This window comes from Saccopteryx bilineata, chromosome 7, assembly GCF_036850765.1.
Source record: "Saccopteryx bilineata isolate mSacBil1 chromosome 7, mSacBil1_pri_phased_curated, whole genome shotgun sequence".
Lineage (NCBI taxonomy): Eukaryota > Metazoa > Chordata > Mammalia > Chiroptera > Emballonuridae > Saccopteryx > Saccopteryx bilineata.
Genome location: NC_089496.1, coordinates 75563832 through 75581629, shown reverse-complemented (window position 1 = coordinate 75581629; position 17798 = coordinate 75563832). Strand labels below are relative to the sequence as shown.

Below are 17798 nucleotides of genomic sequence, written 5' to 3'. Positions count from 1 at the left end.
TCTCCTCTCTCTAAAATGAATAAATAAAATCTAAAAATAAGTAAATAAAAATAATTTTTTAAAATGTGGTTTAAAAAATAATAAAAAAATTTATTCCTAAATATTGATGTTCTTTGATGCAGACATAATGTTTTTTATTTCAATTTCCAATTGTTTATTGCTGGCAGACAGAATTACATTTGACTTCTGTGTATTGACCTTGTACTGCATGACCTGCTACACTGGCTCAGTCGTTGGGAGAGAGCTGTAGGTTCTCTGGGACTTTCTGCACACACAGTCATGACAGTCTTTTCTAACTTGATGGCATTTACACTATTTGGTTTTTGTGAGCATATGTCACTTTCATATTTTTAAATGACAACAAGTCCTCTTATGACAGTGATAAAATAGGGGTTCTTATTTTTGGTTTAATGACCACATTGGATAAAATGGAAAGTTGGCAACCATACGCTGGTCACCAAAATTAGGTTGAAAGAGGTTTGTTGGTCGCCAGCGTTCCAAGCGTTTGAGAGCCCAGGCCGGTTCACCTCGCAGTCTCTCCCTGAGCCGCAGGTTGGTGACGGGAAGCTGTGTCCCGGGCTGTGCAGTGCCCTGTAGTCGTTTAGGGTCGTTGGTAAAGAGCATTTGGCCTGACAGTGGGCCTTTCAGGGAGACACACAGACCTCTGTGTGAACATTTCTTCTGGCCTGCCCGGCTCCCCTGCCCCCACCTCGCCTGAGGAACCACATCTTGCAGGAGCAATGGAAAATGAACAAATCCTGGAGCCTAGGCGCTCCTGCTGGCCTCTGTCAGTAGTTACCTAATGAGTCTAGAGTAAGTTAACAGCAGAAAGCACCAAAGGATGCCTGGAAAACTGACCAGAAATTCACATATCTCAGTTCATGGGGAATTGTTTTTATAGCTCCTGCCATGTATGACACAAAAAGCCTATGTGGCATTGTCTTCCAGAACATTCTTCCTCCTGGGTAGCAGCAAGCTGAATGGGTATAAAGCCTTATTATTATAAATACAAAAAGAGGCTGTTGGGCCGTGTGCAGGATTGTCTCCCGTTTTGTCTCTGGAATCAGAAGTGCAGTGGAGGCAAGTGCATCCTAGGGCCTGGAACCGAAGGAAGCAGACTTGGCTGGTTGGGGGGGAGGAAGCTCAGCGAGGGGCTGTTCTGGTCCTGCCCCTCACTGTGCAGATGGGCACACAGGCGCCGGCAGGAAGGACCTGGAGCTCTGGCTAGAGGCAGGTGCCTGAGGCTGTGCCTACCCTGATCTCTGCTCACTTGATCTCTCCACAGTGGCCACGCAGAGACGACACTCCTCCATAGCCCGGATACATTCTATGACCATCGAGGCACCCATCACCAAGGTGAGGCAGCTGTGGTTGTTCTCCACTAAGCAGGGACGACCCTGTTCTCCCAGTCGTTTCCAGTGAGAAGAAATGAGGACCCACAACAAAAACAACGTTCTCCTACTCTGGGCCACTTCCTCTGAAGAGAGAGGGCGTGTGACATGAACAGTTAACTAGTCTTAAGTTAGCCTTGGGCACCACTGCCAGCCTGGCTCTCTGGGTTGCTTTATGATTTTTTTGTTTGTTTCTTTGTTTTATTCAGTGAGAGGAGGGGAGCCAGAGACAGACTCCCGCATGCGCCCCAAGCAGGATCCACCCGGCATGCCCACTTGGGGGTGATGCTCTGCCCCGTAGCTCAGCAACTGAGTTCTTCTTAGCCCCTGAGGCAGAGGCCTTGGAGCCTCCTCATGACCTGGGGCTAACTTGTTCCAGTAGAGCCATGGCTGCAGGAGAGGGAGAGGGAGAGGGAGAGGGAGGGAGGGAGAGAGAGAGAGAGAGAGAGAAAGGGGAGAGGTGGTAAAGCAGATGGACACCCCTCCTGTGTGCCCTGACCAGGAATCAAACCCAGGACATCCACACACAGAGTCGATGCTCTACCACTGAGCCAACCAGCCAGGGCCTACATTTGTTAAGGCTATGAAACTCAAGTCTTTTCTTTCTATATTGTAGGTAATCAGTATCATCAACGCTGCTCAGGAAAACAGTCCCATGCCTGTGACAGAAGCCTTAGACCATGTGCTGGAGATTCTGAGAACCACTGAATTATATTCACCGCAGTTCAGTGCGAAGCATGATGATCCTCACACCAGTGACCTTGTCGGGGGCCTTATGACTGTAAGTGCTGCTGCCGGGACCCTTCTGTTTCTGTTTGTTCTTTCGTTACTTGTTCACGGCTGGCCGCACAGAGCTCGCTGCACGCCAGGCTCGCTCCAGGCCTCCACCTCCACCCGCTGCTCCCTGTCCGGAGCCATCACCCACTCACTGCCCTGCACCCAGGGACCCTGGCTTGCAGCGGGGTGGGAAGGGCTTATTCTACACGGGCTGCTGGGCCAGGGCTCCATTTGTGCTTAGGGGTTCTACGAGCATTTTTATTTAAGTAAAACTAGTTTTTAAAGATTTTTGAAAACTGGGGCAGAAAAGAGTATATGAAACGCTCTATGTACATTGTGAAACAGAAAGAATATATATGTTTAACGAGGCCCCAGGGGAGGAGGCACAGTTTCCTTCCAAACATCCTACACAGATTTGGTGACCTCATGGGGGAGAATGGCTTGGGACCATTTCATTAGATGGGGGCTGTGTACTGTGGGCTCTTGAGGGCTCCTAGAGACCGCTGCCAGCAGTGCAGCGTAGAGGTCTCACAGGGAAGAAAAACTGGAAGACAGATCTGTCCATCGCTGTCATCTTTGTGTTGGTCAGAAAGAAAATTCACTTCCCTCCCAGTTCCTGCTTTCTGAAGTCACAGGATGTCTTAAATATTTAGGTTTTAGTCCTCCCTATACACGTAATTTCTAGTCCTGCCTACAACCTAATTTTTAAGACGTTAAAGTGACTTCAGACAGGGTAGCATGGTTCCTGGTGATGATACTATCTCTTGAGACTAATATCTGACACAAGCCTGGCCTATTGAGACAGAGGCTCCTCTACCCTGTAGGAGGGGTAATGACACAGAACAAGGTGGCAGTGTCCCGAGTAAGGGAAGAAGAGGAGCTAGGGGGGTGAGAGTCACGCAGGATGGCAGCTGCTGGAGGGGCCGGGGAGCTGGGGAGGGAGCAGCGCTCCCTGCAGTCTGCTGGGCGCAGTGAGGTGCTTGGAGGGGAGGAGAGCGTGGCTTTCCAGAGGACTCTGGTGTCCAGCTGGTGAGGAAGGTGGCAGGGTGGGGGACAGGTATTGTCCCTAAGGAACCAAACTGTCTGGAGACCAGCAGGAATGCTGGCCCAGGAGCCTCTCTCAAGCTGCCCTCCAGCTGCTCCTCCCAGCCGAGAGCCGTGCTGCCTGCCTTCAGCCAGGCTCCGGCTTCAGGGGGCAAGGTCTCGGGGCTGTGCTGTCCTAATGTCCTCTGGGACCAGCTGGCCTGGGGTGTCCAGGATGTAGAGTTGTGACTTCTTTTTCTTGTTTCCTTGATTTTTATTAGGACGGTTTAAGAAGAGTATCTGGGAATGACTATATTTTTACAGCAAAACGTAAGTTTTTCCTTTTTAATTTTTTGGACCACTATTAACATTATAGTCAAGCCTAAGTGATGAAAATAAACTTTTCAGATAAAATTTTTCTAATAGGCCTCACCAGGCGGTGGTGCAGTGGATAGAGTATTAGACTGGGACTCAGAGTACCCAGGTTCGAATCCCCAAGGTCTCCAGCACTGGCTTGAGCATGGAATCATAGACATGACCCCGTGGTTGCTGGCTTGAGCGTGGAATCAGATATGACACTGGCTTGGAGCCCGAGGTCCCTGGCTTGAGCGCGAGGTTGGCGGCTTGAACATGGGATCATAGACATGAACCTATGGGCACTGGCTTGAGCCCAAAGGTTGCTGGCTCGAGCCCAAGGTCACTGGCTCGAGCCCAAGGTCACTGGCTCAAGTCCAAGGTCACTGGCTTGAGCAAGGGGTCACTCGCTCTGCCAGAGCTCCCACCCCCCCAGTCAAGGCACATATGAGAAATCAATCAATGAACAACTAAGGTGCCGCAATAAAGAATTGATGCTTCTCATCTCTCCCTTCCTGCCTCTCTGTCCCTATCTGTCCCTCTTTCTCTCTGTCCCTATCTCTCACTAAAAAAATATATTTTTTCAGACACTTTTTCCTTGGTGTATCATAACCCTCAGAAACAGCCCCATCCCCTCTTAGGAGCTGTTTATGCCATGAAGTCTGTTCACGCTGTCCTCCAATCACCCTCTGCAGACGTCCAGCCAGTCCCAAGCAGTATCATCATTCCCACCCTCCTTCACGATGTCCCACCACGGATAGCGCAGGTCATGGAGAATGAGGACTATTGGGACTTTGATATTTTTGAATTGGAGGCTGCCACTCAGAATAGGTGAGTCCACATTGAGCTCAGCAGAGCTCAGTGCCAAGGGCCTGTGTGGAGAAAGCCACCCGGGGAGTGTGGGTTTGGCATGGCTGGTCCCTGGTCCCCGGGGAGGAGGCTCAGGAGAGCGGCAGGCACCCTGAATCATCCGGGCTCATCCCGTCTGGGCGCAGTGTCCCCAGGTGGCCCTGCCCTCCGCTTACGCTCACTACGCGAACCAGTAGTGCCCTCTGCCCCCACCTCCCAGACCCGGACACAGGCAGCGGGGAAGAGGACCCCCGGCAGACAGGCCTCTGAGCACCCGGTTTACAGGCTAGTGACATGGCAGTCACGTGAATCAGGCCAGTGTGGGTCAGTTCAAGTCCTGTTAGCCTGCTCTGCTCTGGACGCTGCCTCAGCAGAGCCAGATTTCATGACCTCCCAAACCAAAAGCCAGCTCATGACTTAGTGGCCGTTGGTCATTTTGTAAGAGGGGAACCACCTCATACTCAGTACTCACCTCCAGATTGTCAAGGCCATCACATGGCATCTGACAGTGTCTGGCTCATGTTGGTCATTAGAAACTGTCACTATCTTCAGGCAGGACATCCAGCCAATGGCATAGGTCCAGCAGGTCCAAAGGAGAAGGTTCAAGGCGGCACAAGTTTAGCTTGGCTGCAAACATGACTGTGAGGAACCTACTAGAGCAAGCAGAAGTCCAAACCCTGCCCAGCTGTGGGGAGCACTGGATGAGTGCTCAGAGGCCAGAACCAGAGCTGGGTCCCACAGGCTTGCTGCTAGCTCCCACGAGAAGGAGCGACAGAGAGGCAAGCGCCACTTTGCTGCCCGCACCCTCCCTGAGGTCTGGCTTGAGTTTCCTTGTTGGATGTGAACCCATTCAGGGCTCCAGACATTGTGCCTATTTCTCTGCTTTCTTTAATGCTATGAATGTTTTTCCTTATAGGCCTTTAATTTATCTTGGTCTCAAAATATTTGCTCGCTTTGGAGTCTGTGAATTCTTAAACTGCTCTGAGATAACACTGAGGTCGTGGTTACAAATTATCGAAGTGAATTACCATTCTTCTAACCCCTACCACAATTCAACACACTCTGCAGACGTGCTGCATGCCACTGCCTACTTCCTCTGCAGAGAAAGGATCAAGGTGAGCGGTGCTGTGTTTTTCTGCCCCCACAAGTTGCCACACAGTGAGACTGCTCAGGAGTGTCCCCACACATGTGAGGCTGTGGCCACCTGAGAAGTCAGGCAGGAGCCCGAGCTGTGGCTCTGGGGGCTCTGTTCATCCAAGACACGACCCCAGCATGCCACGGGCACATGAGCAAGGGGCTGCTCCTCGGGGTCTCACTCTGAACCTACAGACGAGTACAGCCAACAAGTACTGACTGTCGCCACATCGGCCCTCACTGTCCCCTCAAAGCCAGGTAAAGGATGAGGTCATGTCGAGCATGTGGAATATTGAGCAGATACTAGTTCCTTCCCCAAAGGGCAAACCCCCTCAGAGCCGGGCTTTCAGCTGCCCCTTGAACCTGGCTCCTCAGCCTCCTAGGCTGGCGCTCTATCCACTGGATCACTGCCTGGTAAGGTGGGATTTGGGTTTTTGTTTTTTGTTTTGTTTTTAACGAAAGATCATCCTCCAGACCTGGAAAGAGAAAGAGTCCAGAGAGAGGCTGCTCCGTAAAGAACAACAATAAACGGCAGCAGAGGCAGCCTGTGCTGGGGTGGGCAGCATGCAGAGACGGCCGTGTGGCGGGATTATCGCTCCTGAACTTCTCTCCGGCTAAATACAAACATAGATATATATCCTGTAAACTACCTTAGAACAATTTTAACAGCCTTTACTGAGCTGTCATCGTATCATACCATTCAGCCATCTGCTCCTGTTGAGGACACCGTGTATTTTATTAAGTCTTTAACTTGTGTGAGACTGAGAATTCAGTAGTGTTTCCTAAAAAACATGCAAACGTATAACTCAGTGGAGAGAGAGGGAAACTGGGTTTACACAACAGAGTTCTTTTCTCAGCAGTCTGAACACTCTCACCTTAAAGGAACAGGACAGAAAGAGCACGGGTCCTGCTTTCAGCCCGGGACCCATTTGTGAAAGCTCTCTCGTTTCTAGCAAACTTTAGACCCAGTTGACGAGGCTGCTGCCCTCATTGCGGCCACAATTCACGACCTGGACCACCCTGGAAGAACCAACTCCTTCCTGTGCAACTCTGACAGCGAGCTGGCCATTCTGTACAATGACACTGCTGTGCTCGAGAGCCACCACGCGGCCCTGGCCTTCCAGCTGACCAGCGGAAATGAGAAGTACAACATCTTCAAAAACATGGAGAGGTGAGAATGACTAGGAAAGGATGTCAGTCCCTCTGTGTTTTTTTGTTTTTTGTTGGGGGTTTTTTTTTGAGAGGACATTTATTAAAATTGGGGACAGTGATACAAAGAAGGGCCTAGGACAAAAGAAACAACAGGAGAACCAAGGGCCGCTTTGGTTCTCTAGAAATGTTACCGAAAGAAGTGAGCCACGTGGCCCTGGCCGGTTGGCTCAGTGGTAGAGCGTCGGCCTGGCGTGCAGGAGTCCCGGGTTCGACTCCCGGCCAGGGCACACAGGAGAAGCGCCCATCTGCTTCTCCACCCCTCCCCCTCTCCTTCGTCTCTGTCTCTTCCCTTCCCTTCCCGCAGCCAAGGCTCCATTGGAGCAAAGTTGGCCCGGGCGCTGAGAATGGCTCTGTGGCCTCCACCTCAGGTGCTAAAAATGCCCCCTGGTGGGCATGCGGGAATCTGTCTCTCTGCCTCCCTGCTTCTCACTTAAGAAAAAATATCAAAAAAAAAAAAAAAAAGAAGTGAGCCACATGGGGCTGCTCTTTTTCAACAGCTTTATTGAGATAAATTCACATACTATGCTGTTTGCCCATTTGAAGTGTGCAGTGGTCCTTATTCAGAGTGGTGGAACCCTGACCACCATTAATTTTAGAACATGCTCATCACACCTCCCGAAATATCAGCTGTTAGCGTCACTTCTCACTCACCCAGCCCCTCCAGCCTGCTGACCCGCTTTCTGTCTGCACAGATGCGGACTGTCTGGACAGCTCACAGAAGTAGAAGCGTCTCCCCCACCCAGGGTGGCCTTTTGTGACTGGCTGCTTTCACTTAGCGCAGTTTTCAAGATTTTCTCCTTTGTGTCTGGACATTTCAAGGCAAGGACGTAGAATACTGACATCCTGAGCTTTTAGAGACTCAGAACCTGTCACCTGCCTGGAACACTCCACTGCCCTCCTGTGCCCAGCAAGCGTCTTCTTGTCACCTCTGTTCATGTGTCACTTCCCTGACCCCTCACACTAATTATTCAGTCCCGAGGTCTTTTGTAGCACTTACATTTTAAAATAATCATTTTTCTAGTTTTATCTGATACCTGGTTCAGTTCCTAAGTTCTGTAAGATCATGGTGTTGGCTTTTGTACATCACTGTTCACTGGTGTCTAACAATAGGGACTGGCTATCAGACGGAAGAAGGAAAAAGGATTGTCATGAGGGATATGGGGTGGGTAAAAGTAGGGTTACAGTTGTGAGTACACAAAACACAGTTTATTGTGTATTATTTGTTTATTATTTTCCATATAAACAACTATACTTAAAGGTATTTATTAACTTGGAGTTCTAAGGAAAGTTTTAATATGGGATTTTATAAAAAGGAGACTCCTGATTTTACTAAACTCCCTTTGCCACATTCTAGAATTTCAGAGGGGGAATTAAGTAGGTTTTGTCCATAGTTACTGTATGTGGATATATTCATGTCAGATGTCTCTGGAAAAGTACTCAAGACCCTGATAACTGGCTGTTTCCAGGGGAGGGAAAGGGGCAGAATACAGATTCATTTCATATTCTTTTTACCTTTTCCATTTTTAATTATATGGTTTGCATTCTCAAAAGATAAAAATTTGAAAATAAATAAAAGCCAGTGCTGAGGGGAGAGCTGTTTGCACTCCCTGTGATCTGCTCAGCTGTCATAAGGCCTGCCCTCCAACTTTCTGGGCACTAAAGTTGTTGGGTCCTGGCCCTGGCTGGCTGGCTCAATGGTAGAGTGTCAGCCCGGTGTGTGGAAGTCCTGGATTCGATTCCCAGTCAGGACACAGGAGAAGTGACCATCTGCTTCACTAGCCCTTCCCCTCCCCTTCTCTCTTTCTCTCTCCTCCTCCCACAGCCATGGCTCAAATGCTTTGAGCAAAGTTGGCCCTGGGCGCTGAGGATGGCTCCATGTCCTCACCTCAAGTGCTTAAAATAGCTCAGTTGCCCAGCAACAGAGCAGTAGCCCAGATGAGCCGAGCAGCACCTGGTAGGGAGCTTGCTGTATGGATCCCGGTTGGGGCACATGCGGGAGTCTGTCCCTCTGCCTTCCCGCCTTTCACTGAATAAAAAAGTTGTGGGATCCCCACATGGGGTACACTCTTCATAACCACAGATCTCTGTCTTCACAGGCTTTGCCCAGGCCTGCATGTTCTTGCTTTATTCTAAGAACCATGGGCCTCACACTGCGGGATGACAGCATGCACACTGCATGTATAAGGTCTTGTTCTTAAGCTTCTCATTTTAACTTTTATTGCGGTTTCCCTGTGCAAATGATCAAGGCACTACCCTATGACTTCCACATTCTTTTAAAGAGTGCCTTCCAAAAAAGCTAATAATGTGTGCCTCCCAGTGACATTAGAATGTTAGCCACAGTGGACATGCATCCCAGAGAACAGGTGATTTTCTGGAGCCCCTCCCTGGGTGGTCTAATCTGTGAGCTGCAGCAGCCTCTCGTTTTCTGGAATAGGAATGACTATCGGACACTGCGGCAGGCTATTATTGACATGGTCTTGGCCACAGAGATGACAAAGCACTTCGAGCATGTCAACAAGTTTATCAACAGTGTCAACAAGCCCTTGGCAGAACTGGAAGAAAACAAGGTAAGGGAGGCTGACTGCTGGGAACACCTGTTTGGAGCCCTCATCCTGTGTTGTTGGCTCATTGAGGTTAATTTCCATTGATTAAATTACTAAAAAATGCAAAAACTTGGCAGGAAAAAATAAGACGTCCAAAAATAGATATGAAAACTCAGAAAGGGGGTCAAGTTTTAGATAAACATGCTTGAGAAAGGTGGACCATTCCCCTTCTTGGACATTCCGGGGCAGGTCAGAGCCCATGGGACCTCTCAACAGCCATCCCCACTGGGCACACTCTGGTGGCAGCAGCTGTCCTCTGTTGCTGTGTCACAGGAAGGAGACATTGCTGCCCCTCATTTCTGGATTTGAGGCGTGGAGTCCACAGCTGTGGAAGCAGACAGATCTTAGTCCCCACCTACTCTGCTTCACCATTCCCCTGCCTGGAGAATGGGCGTAAGTAACCTCAGGCAGAGGACTGGTGGACACAGCACAAGGTAGGCAGTCAGTGGTGTCCATTATACTAGGTTCACGGCGAGGTCAGCACCTAGAGAATGTTCTTTCGCGGATCCTCTTCCGCTGAGGCCCACCTGTCTGCCCACCACCTAGCCCATGTGTACTGGAAATCTTGCTACCAGCTCACAGCCTTCCCATTGCCCTCCCTCCCCAACTCCGTCACCATCCTGAGTCTTTGGCATGTATGGGGACAGTGTGTCCTATTAGACTAGCCATGATCAGTTTACTTCTGTTGCTCCTTTGTTTAGCCATGGCCTTTGTCTATTATTCCTTCACATGTGCTGTCGAGAACTCTGCTCCCTTCACCCTGCTCTCCTCACTGTCAGCTTGCCTTTGACTTCACTCCCTTCCCCAGGACTTCAGATGTAGGGGCACCCACCCCAGCTTTTTATTGGCTCCTGCCCTGCTGCCCTGGAGAGAGCTGGTTGTTACTGATCCCACTGATCCCAGCTCCCCTTGTGCCACAGAAAGGAACCACATCTTCCCAGACTCACCTAAGTCCTCTGTTCCACTCGACAGTCACATTTCTGATCTCTGCTGTCTGTACTTGGGGTACTTTTGGGAGACTGGTTACTTCTGCTCAAGTGGGTCAGAGCAGGGACAAAGTAACGTGAAGGAAATTGTGTCCAGCGGGCAGCATTGAACTGTAGCCACACTGAGTGCATTAATCTGGAGAGAAGGGTCCACACGCAGCTGTCTGGTGGTGAGACCTGGAGCAGGGAGGACGGGGCGGCCGTGGCCGTTGTACATCCTGGCCCTCGCCAGGAGACTGAAGCCTGGGCTCAGGATGCCATTGCCTATATTGACGGCAGCTCTGCCCCACTGAGACCACTGAGGGAGACCTAGACCACGGTGATGACGCGTTGAAATCACATGACCAACTCCTTTGCAAAGTTGCTTGACAGGCACAGACTCAGAATGCGGAGACTTGCTTGCTCCCATCTGTGACAGAGCTCTTTGCCCAGTGCTCCCTCTTCCCACCCAAATTTGCTTGGAAGGTCCATTACCCCACGGATTGAGACTCCAAGTCCAGAAGGGTCCTTGTGAAGCAGACAGCATGTGGGGCTGTGAGTGGACAGAGCCCAGGACCGAAGGTAGAACTTAAGTTCTTACCCTGGCTCAGTTGCATAGCTTTGGACGAGTCTCCTACCTGAGTCCCAGTGTCCTCATCTGTAAGATGTCACAGTAAATACTGCTTTTCCTGCCTGCCACAAGATCTTGTGAGTGCAGATCAAAAGAGAATGATGGTTAAGTCCTTTTTTTGTACATCACAAAATGTCAGACACGCCTGACCAGGCCGTGGCGCAGTGGATAGAGCATCGGACTGGGATGCCGAGGACCCAGGTTTGAAACCCCAAGATCACCAGCTTGAGTGCAGGCTCATCTGGCTGAGCATGGCTCACCAGCTTGAGCCCAAAGGTAGCTGGCTTGAGTGTGGAATACTCTGCTGTAGCTCCCTGGTCAAGGCACATATACTGCTCACAAAAATTAGGGGATATTTCAAACTGAATATGAAGTGATAAAATACCCCTAATATTTGTGAGCAGTCTATGAGAAAGCAATCAATGAACAACTAAGGTGCTACAATGAAGAATTGATGCTTCTCATCTCCCTTCCTGTCTGTCCTTAGCTGTCCCTCTCTCTGTCACACTCACACACACACACACACACACACACACAGTCAGACATTGTTAGGGAGGTATCAGTAGATGGCACAGTTGGATATGCTGACAGCTATTCCCGCAGGGCTGGGTGGGAGGTGGAGTAATGAGCAGGGAGCCTGGTGAACCACAAGATTCTACAGTGTGTCCGTAAAGTCATGGTGCACTTTTGACCGGTCACAGGAAAGCAACAAAAGACGATAGAAATGTGAAATCTGCACCAAATAAAAGGAAAACCCTCCCAGTTTCTATAGGATGATGTGGCAGCATGTGCACATGCGCAGGTGATGACGTAACATCATGTATATAGCGGAGCAGCCCACAGCCATGCCAGTCGAGATGTGGTCAGTAGAGAGGAAAGTTCAGTGTGTTCTGTGGCTCGCTAAATTCGAATCTATGACCAAAGTGCAACGTGAATATCAGCACGTTTATAACGAAGCGCCACCACATAGGAATAACATTACTCGGTGGGATAAGCAGTTGAAGGAAACCGGCAGTTTGGTGGAGAAACCCCGTTCTGGTAGGCCATCAGTGACGAGTCTATAGAGGCTATACGGGATAGCTACCTAAGGAGCCCTAAAAAATCTGCGTGAGCCCACATCGAACTGCACTGAATAGGTATGAAACTGGGAGAGTTTTCCTTTTATTCGGTGCAGATTTCACATTTCTATCATCTTTTGTTGCTTTCCTGTGACCGGTCAAAAGTGCACCATGACTTTATGGACACACTGTATTATGAGGGCAGAAAAATTTATTTTTTTCAGTTCACACTCTTTTATTAATAAATATAATAAAAGACAAAGCTGGTCTTTGAGTTCTTACGAAAGGAGAATGATAGAGGTAGCAGAACAGAAGAATAAAAAAAGGCAACTGTGAGAAATATTTCAAGTAAGAAGAAAAAGCCAGGAAGGAGGGGAAGGGCAGACACGTCAACCTCCAGGGCGGCCCTCCAACCCTGGGTCCTGCTGGACTCTCACTGGGCCTTGATTCTCCCCTTGGGAAGTGGGGGCCATGCTCAGTGCTCGGTAGCCTCCAGCGTTCTGTGAGCCCCTTCACTGGCAGGACACCGACAGTGCCCGTGCTTGCAGTGGGACCACGCCAGTAAGACAGGGCATGGCTCCAGGGGACCCATTTTGATTGCTTTAAATTCCACTTAATGTTTTAGGAAACTGATCAAGACCAAGAAGCCATAAACACTATACTCAGGACTCCAGAGAACCGAACTCTGATCAAACGAATGTTGATTAAGTGCGCTGATGTGTCCAACCCCTGCCGACCCTTGGAGCAGTGCATCGAATGGGCTGCACGCATCTCGGAAGAGTATTTTTCTCAGGTCAGACATGGCTTAAGTTCTTTATTATTATTTTGTTCTCTGAGGGGAGCAGCATCTGTGGGTCTTGGCAGTAGATTCCCTCTCGGCACACACAGCACCTCAGTTCAGAGAGCAGAGATCGCCTCCCGCTCACTCAGCCGCTGACCTGTCTCGGTGCAGAGGGGCCGTCCCCCTGCGCTGCGTGATCAGGTGCTGACAGCCCTCCTCAAGCTCACCTGGTAGGCTGCAGGGCACATTGCTGTAAAATCTTTGCTGAGGACCTAAGGTCCCGGGACACTGGTGGTGGTGTGGAGCCAGCCGTGCCTGTACTTTGGATGTGACTATGGAAAGCACAGGTACGTTTCATTCCGTCCATCAGATCTGTGCAGGGGAGAGCCCTTTCTGTGAGGTCAGGTCAACAGAACTCAAAGCAAATTTCCAAAGTCTAAATATTGAGTCCTTCTTCCTATATACCCTTTCCATGTTAAATACCCTCTTTTTTTATGAATACCACAAAATTCCTCACTCTGACCACTGTTCCAACATGGAACAGCTAAAACCATCTTGCCAGGACAGACCTTGTATTTCCTTCTCTCTCCATCTTGATTTTATTCCTGCTGAGCCTCGGGCCACTTTTCACCCTCCAGGCAATCACTAGTACAGCGACCTAGGCCTGCCCCAGCCAGCTCCTCCTCGATACTTCCAGTAAATCCAGTCCACTCCCCTATTCTGGAGCAGCACCGACAGCATCCCTGTTCTGTCTCTGACCCTGTCGGAGGAAGTAGGGGGGCTGTGGGAGTGTTTAAGTCTGCAGGCACGGACAGCACGGCCTGGGCCTTCACCAGCCCTCACTGTCCCTCTCCCATGGCGACTGCCAGTCCTGAGGCCCCAGTCGTGGTAAGTTCCCTATGAAGGCGTGCCACTTTTTATCCTTTATACCACCTTCTTCCTGCACCTTTTCTGTGTGTAGGTGCACAGCACCCACTGCCTCGCAGTTCCCACTGCGACGGGCCATACGGCCTGCAGCGCAGGCTGTGTCGGCGTGTTCTGTGATGTTCGCCCAGCAATGCAGTTTTTCAGAACGTAGCCTCATCAAGTGACGCGTGACTGTGCAATCCATCCCAGAACTTTTTTTTAAACTTCAAGAATATCAAGGGTGTTCAGAAACTTTCCAAATCAGATAATGTGACCTGAGATGAGAAGCAGCCACTAGTCCCTCTTCTGTGAAGGGGCTGTCTCTCACACTGCAGGCCTGTGCCAGGCACTGGACACGCTTGCTGGACTGGGACCGTGACCGCACAGAGTGGTGGCTCGTGGGTGCATTGTGGGTGCCATTCTGCATCTTAAGTGAGAAGCTGCAGCAGGAGGCTTCTGGGTGTTGAAGATACGGGTTGGGCAGCGTGTCCTCAGGCCCTCCTGGCATAGAGCAGTCCCCACCCTGGGGACAACTTGGTGTCTGGTGGGAGGTTTGGTTTTGTTGGTTGGTGCTCTGGTTGGCTTCTCACCACAGCTCCGTGGGCTCTGGTAGAGACTGGTCTCGTAATCCCGGCATTTTCCGCTCTGCAGACTGACGAAGAAAAGCAGCGGGACTTACCTGTGGTGATGCCGGTTTTTGACAGAAACACCTGCAGCATCCCCAAGTCCCAAATCTCCTTCATTGACTACTTCATCACAGGCATGTTCGATGCCTGGGATGGTAAGAACTCTCGGCAGAAATTGTCTCAGTAATGGAACGTCTTAGGGAGCAGCAAGGGTTGGATTCGGCTCTAGATTATGCTTGGGGGCTTCGACTTTGCAGAAGGACGAGGGGACCGAGCTCTCACTTCAGGGCTCCTGAGGGCTGGGGCTCTGTGCACTTCCTCATTCACTGCCCCTCCCCGGGGTGGGTGCTGTTACTCCCGTTTCATAGGTGAGAGACCTGAACTTGGATCACAGAGCTAGTAGCAGAGAAATTAGGGTTCAAGACCAAACTAACACTGACCACACCCCAGCGGTGTTCCTCCGAGCTTTCTGCCATTTGCTCCCAGGCCTCACTCTACAACAGAACGGAGAACGGCAGGTCCCTGCCGGTGCACATCAGTCTCTTAACCGTCAGTGCCAGCTGCGGGCCTGCTGGCAGGCGCGTTCTCAAGGCTGCACTGTGCTTCTGGGGACCTTGTTCTGGCCCCCAGGGGCCTGCACTTGGGGGCAGGGCCTGCAGGGCAGACACACATACCGCTGTGGTCTGCGGCGAAGGGGCTGGGGCACACACAGGAGAGGTGGTCCCGGCCTGCTCCCTCCTGGGAAGGCTGTAAGTGGGGGCTCGCCACCCTTTGTTCCCCAAGGTGCTGACTGAGAGGGAAGCAGAGGCGCTCCCTCAGGCCCATGGGTCAGAGCCGCCAGCGGGCGGGCCCTGGAGCTGCTGGCATGCGCCCCTGTGTGCCGACCGGGCTTCCCTTCCCGGCAGCAGCCTGCGTCCGTGCGAGCTGCTGTGTCCTCGCATCTGTTAGTGTTCCGCAAAAGCTGGTCTAGTCCCTTTTCTTCTGAATGCTCTCTTTTTAGCTCCAACCTCTAACCTGAGCCTGTGAAAGACCTCACTCCCCTCTTTCTCCAGCCTTTGTAGACCTGCCAGAGTTACTACAGCACCTGGACAACAACTTTAAATACTGGAAAGAACTCGACGAACTGAAGCTGCGGACCCTCCGACAGCCTCCGGAACCTGAGTAGTACGTGACCCTGCGCCGTGCTCTTATCCGCATCCCAAAAAACAAGGAAGGGCAGTCGTGCAGAGCCAGCCAGGGCCCCACTTTGTAGCCACACTGACGTCAGACTCATTGTGGTTTTCTGAGTTTGCTGGGCAGAGGGTTCCTACCTTCACATCCTCATCAGCAAAGGAAAGATGATGGTGGAGATGGCAGAGTTCAAAGAGAGGGTGAAGGTGAATGATGGTGTGCAGGGTCAGGCGCTGAAGGTCGCGGTGAAAGGGGAATAGGCCGGGTGCGGAGCAGGGAAGGTGGCGATGTGACGAAGTGGGAAGGCCAAGGTGAAGGTGGTCAGGTTAGTGAAGGCTGAGAAGGTGAAATCCAGATGCAGGAAGCAGTGGTGAAGGGGAGGCTGTGGAAGTGGGAGGGCAGGATGAAGACCCAGGTGAGGGGGTGAGGGCAGTGCTGAAGCAGTAAAGGAGCTAAGGGTCAGGGTGGGCACGCCTGTGGAGGCAGCCTGGTGAAATTGCGAGAAGGGGGCGAATCTCCAGGTGCTGAAAGTCATGTTAAAGGTGGAGGTGAATGGCCTGACCAGGTGGTGGCGCAGTGGATAGAGCATCAGACTGGACACCGAGGACCTAGGTTCGAAACTCTGAGGTCGCCAGCTTGAGCACGGGGTCACTCGCTTTGCTATAGCCCCCCCCCCCTAGTCAAGGCACATATGAGAAAGCAATCAATGAACTAAGGAGACTAAGGTATCGCAAGGAAGAACTGATGCTTCTCACCTCTCCCTTCTTGTCTGTCCCTCCTGTCACAAAAAAAGATGAAGGCAAATGTTTAGAGGGCGACAGTCATGTTGAAGGTGGGGGAGTGAAAAGGGTGAACGTCAAGGTAAGGGTATAGGTGGTCAAGGTGGTAAAGCTGGTGAAGGAGGTGTAGGGCGAAGTTCAAAGTGAGGGTGAAGAGGGTGACAGTGACGGTCAGACTGAAGGCAGTGAAGGTGATCACGGTGAGCTTGGTCAGACTGAGGTGCAGCAGGAGACAGGGAAGGCGGCTGCCATGGGGAAGGAGCGCTGGAGGGGAAGGCGGCCGCCATGGGCAAGGAGCGCTGGAGGGGAAGGCGGCCGCCATGGGCAAGGAGCGCTGGAGGGGAAGGCGGTCAAGGGAGCAAATGTTCAGATTGAGGTAAAGCTGGTGAGCCAAGGTGCCGAAGCTGCGCAGGTGAGGGTGTGAGTATGACGGGGCTAAGTTTAAAGTGAGGGTTCATGAAGGTGAATGTGGTAAAATTCAAGGCAAGGTAAAAGCCGTGATGGAGGGGTAAAGGTGGAGAAAGTCAAGTGGAGGCTGCACTGGTGCGGGGGGGGGGGGGGGGGGGGAGGGGGCGGGCTGGCGCTGGGAGGAACCGGTGACGCTCAATGTGGGGGGGTGACAACGATGGGGAAGCAGGTGGATGAAAGTGGCAAGTTTAGGGTGTGAAATGGTGAAGTTCAGAGTGAGGCTGCAGGGGGAAGGGCAGAAGTGAAACAGGCATGCTGGAGGAGGCGCCAGTCAGTGATGGAGGTCAGGGTGGCACAGGTCACGGGGATGGAGGAGCAGGGAGCAGTAAGGTAAACGGAGGGTGAAGGCAGAGCTGGTCAAGGTGAGAGGGAAGGGTAAGCGGTGAAATGCTAAGGTCTGGGCAAGGGGGTCACATTGATGGTCAAGGAGAAAGTGAAGGCAGTGAATTCCGGTAAAGCGGTAACTTAGGAGGTGATGGCTGCAATGGTGAAGGTCAAGGTGAATGTGAACGTGATCAAGTTCAAAGTGAGGGTGAGGGGGTGAAGGGTGAAGGTTCTGGGGAAGGAGGTGGGAAAAGATCAAGGTGAATGTGAAGGTCAGGGTGAAGGCAACAGTGAAGGAGGTGGGTAAAGACCAGGGGTCCCCAAACTACGGCCCGCGGGCCGCATGCAGCCCCCTGAGGCCATTTATCCGGCCCCCGCTGCACTTCCAGAAGGAGCACCTCTTTCATTGGTGGTGAGAGGAGCATAGTTCCCATTGAAATACTGGTCAGTTTGTTGATTTAAATTTACTTGTTCTTTATTTTAAATATTGTATTTGTTCCTGTTTTTCCTGTTTTGTTTTTACTTTAAGATATGTGCAGTGTGCATAGGGATTTGTTCATAGTTTTTTTTTATAGTCCGGCCCTCCAACGGTCTGAGGGACAGTGAACTGGCCCCCTGTGTAAAAAGTTTGGGGACCCCTGGCAAAGACGAAAGACATGCTGGTGGTGGTGAAGGTCAAGGTGAAGGGAGCAAAGGTTGTCCAGGTGAGGTAGTAAAGGTTGAGATGAAGGTGGTGCATGTCCAGGT

At 51.2% G+C, this 17798-nt stretch overlaps 1 protein-coding gene across 3 annotated transcripts in view; it reads left to right on the top strand.

Moving 5' to 3' along the window:
* Positions 1-17798, top strand: part of PDE8A (phosphodiesterase 8A) — a 165710-nt gene that overhangs the window by 146820 nt on the left and 1092 nt on the right. For 2 of the 3 annotated variants that reach the window (XM_066238684.1, XM_066238682.1), the window contains 10 exons: positions 1286-1356; positions 2008-2172; positions 3473-3521; positions 4187-4376; positions 5311-5509; positions 6482-6699; positions 9175-9307; positions 12623-12790; positions 14336-14465; positions 15363-15474. In XM_066238684.1, the coding sequence (XP_066094781.1) occupies positions 1286-1356; positions 2008-2172; positions 3473-3521; positions 4187-4376; positions 5311-5509; positions 6482-6699; positions 9175-9307; positions 12623-12790; positions 14336-14465; positions 15363-15474 (1435 nt within the window). The remainder of the gene's footprint in view (positions 1-1285; positions 1357-2007; positions 2173-3472; positions 3522-4186; positions 4377-5310; positions 5510-6481; positions 6700-9174; positions 9308-12622; positions 12791-14335; positions 14466-15362; positions 15475-17798) is intronic. The other variant, XM_066238683.1, reaches the window with a different exon arrangement.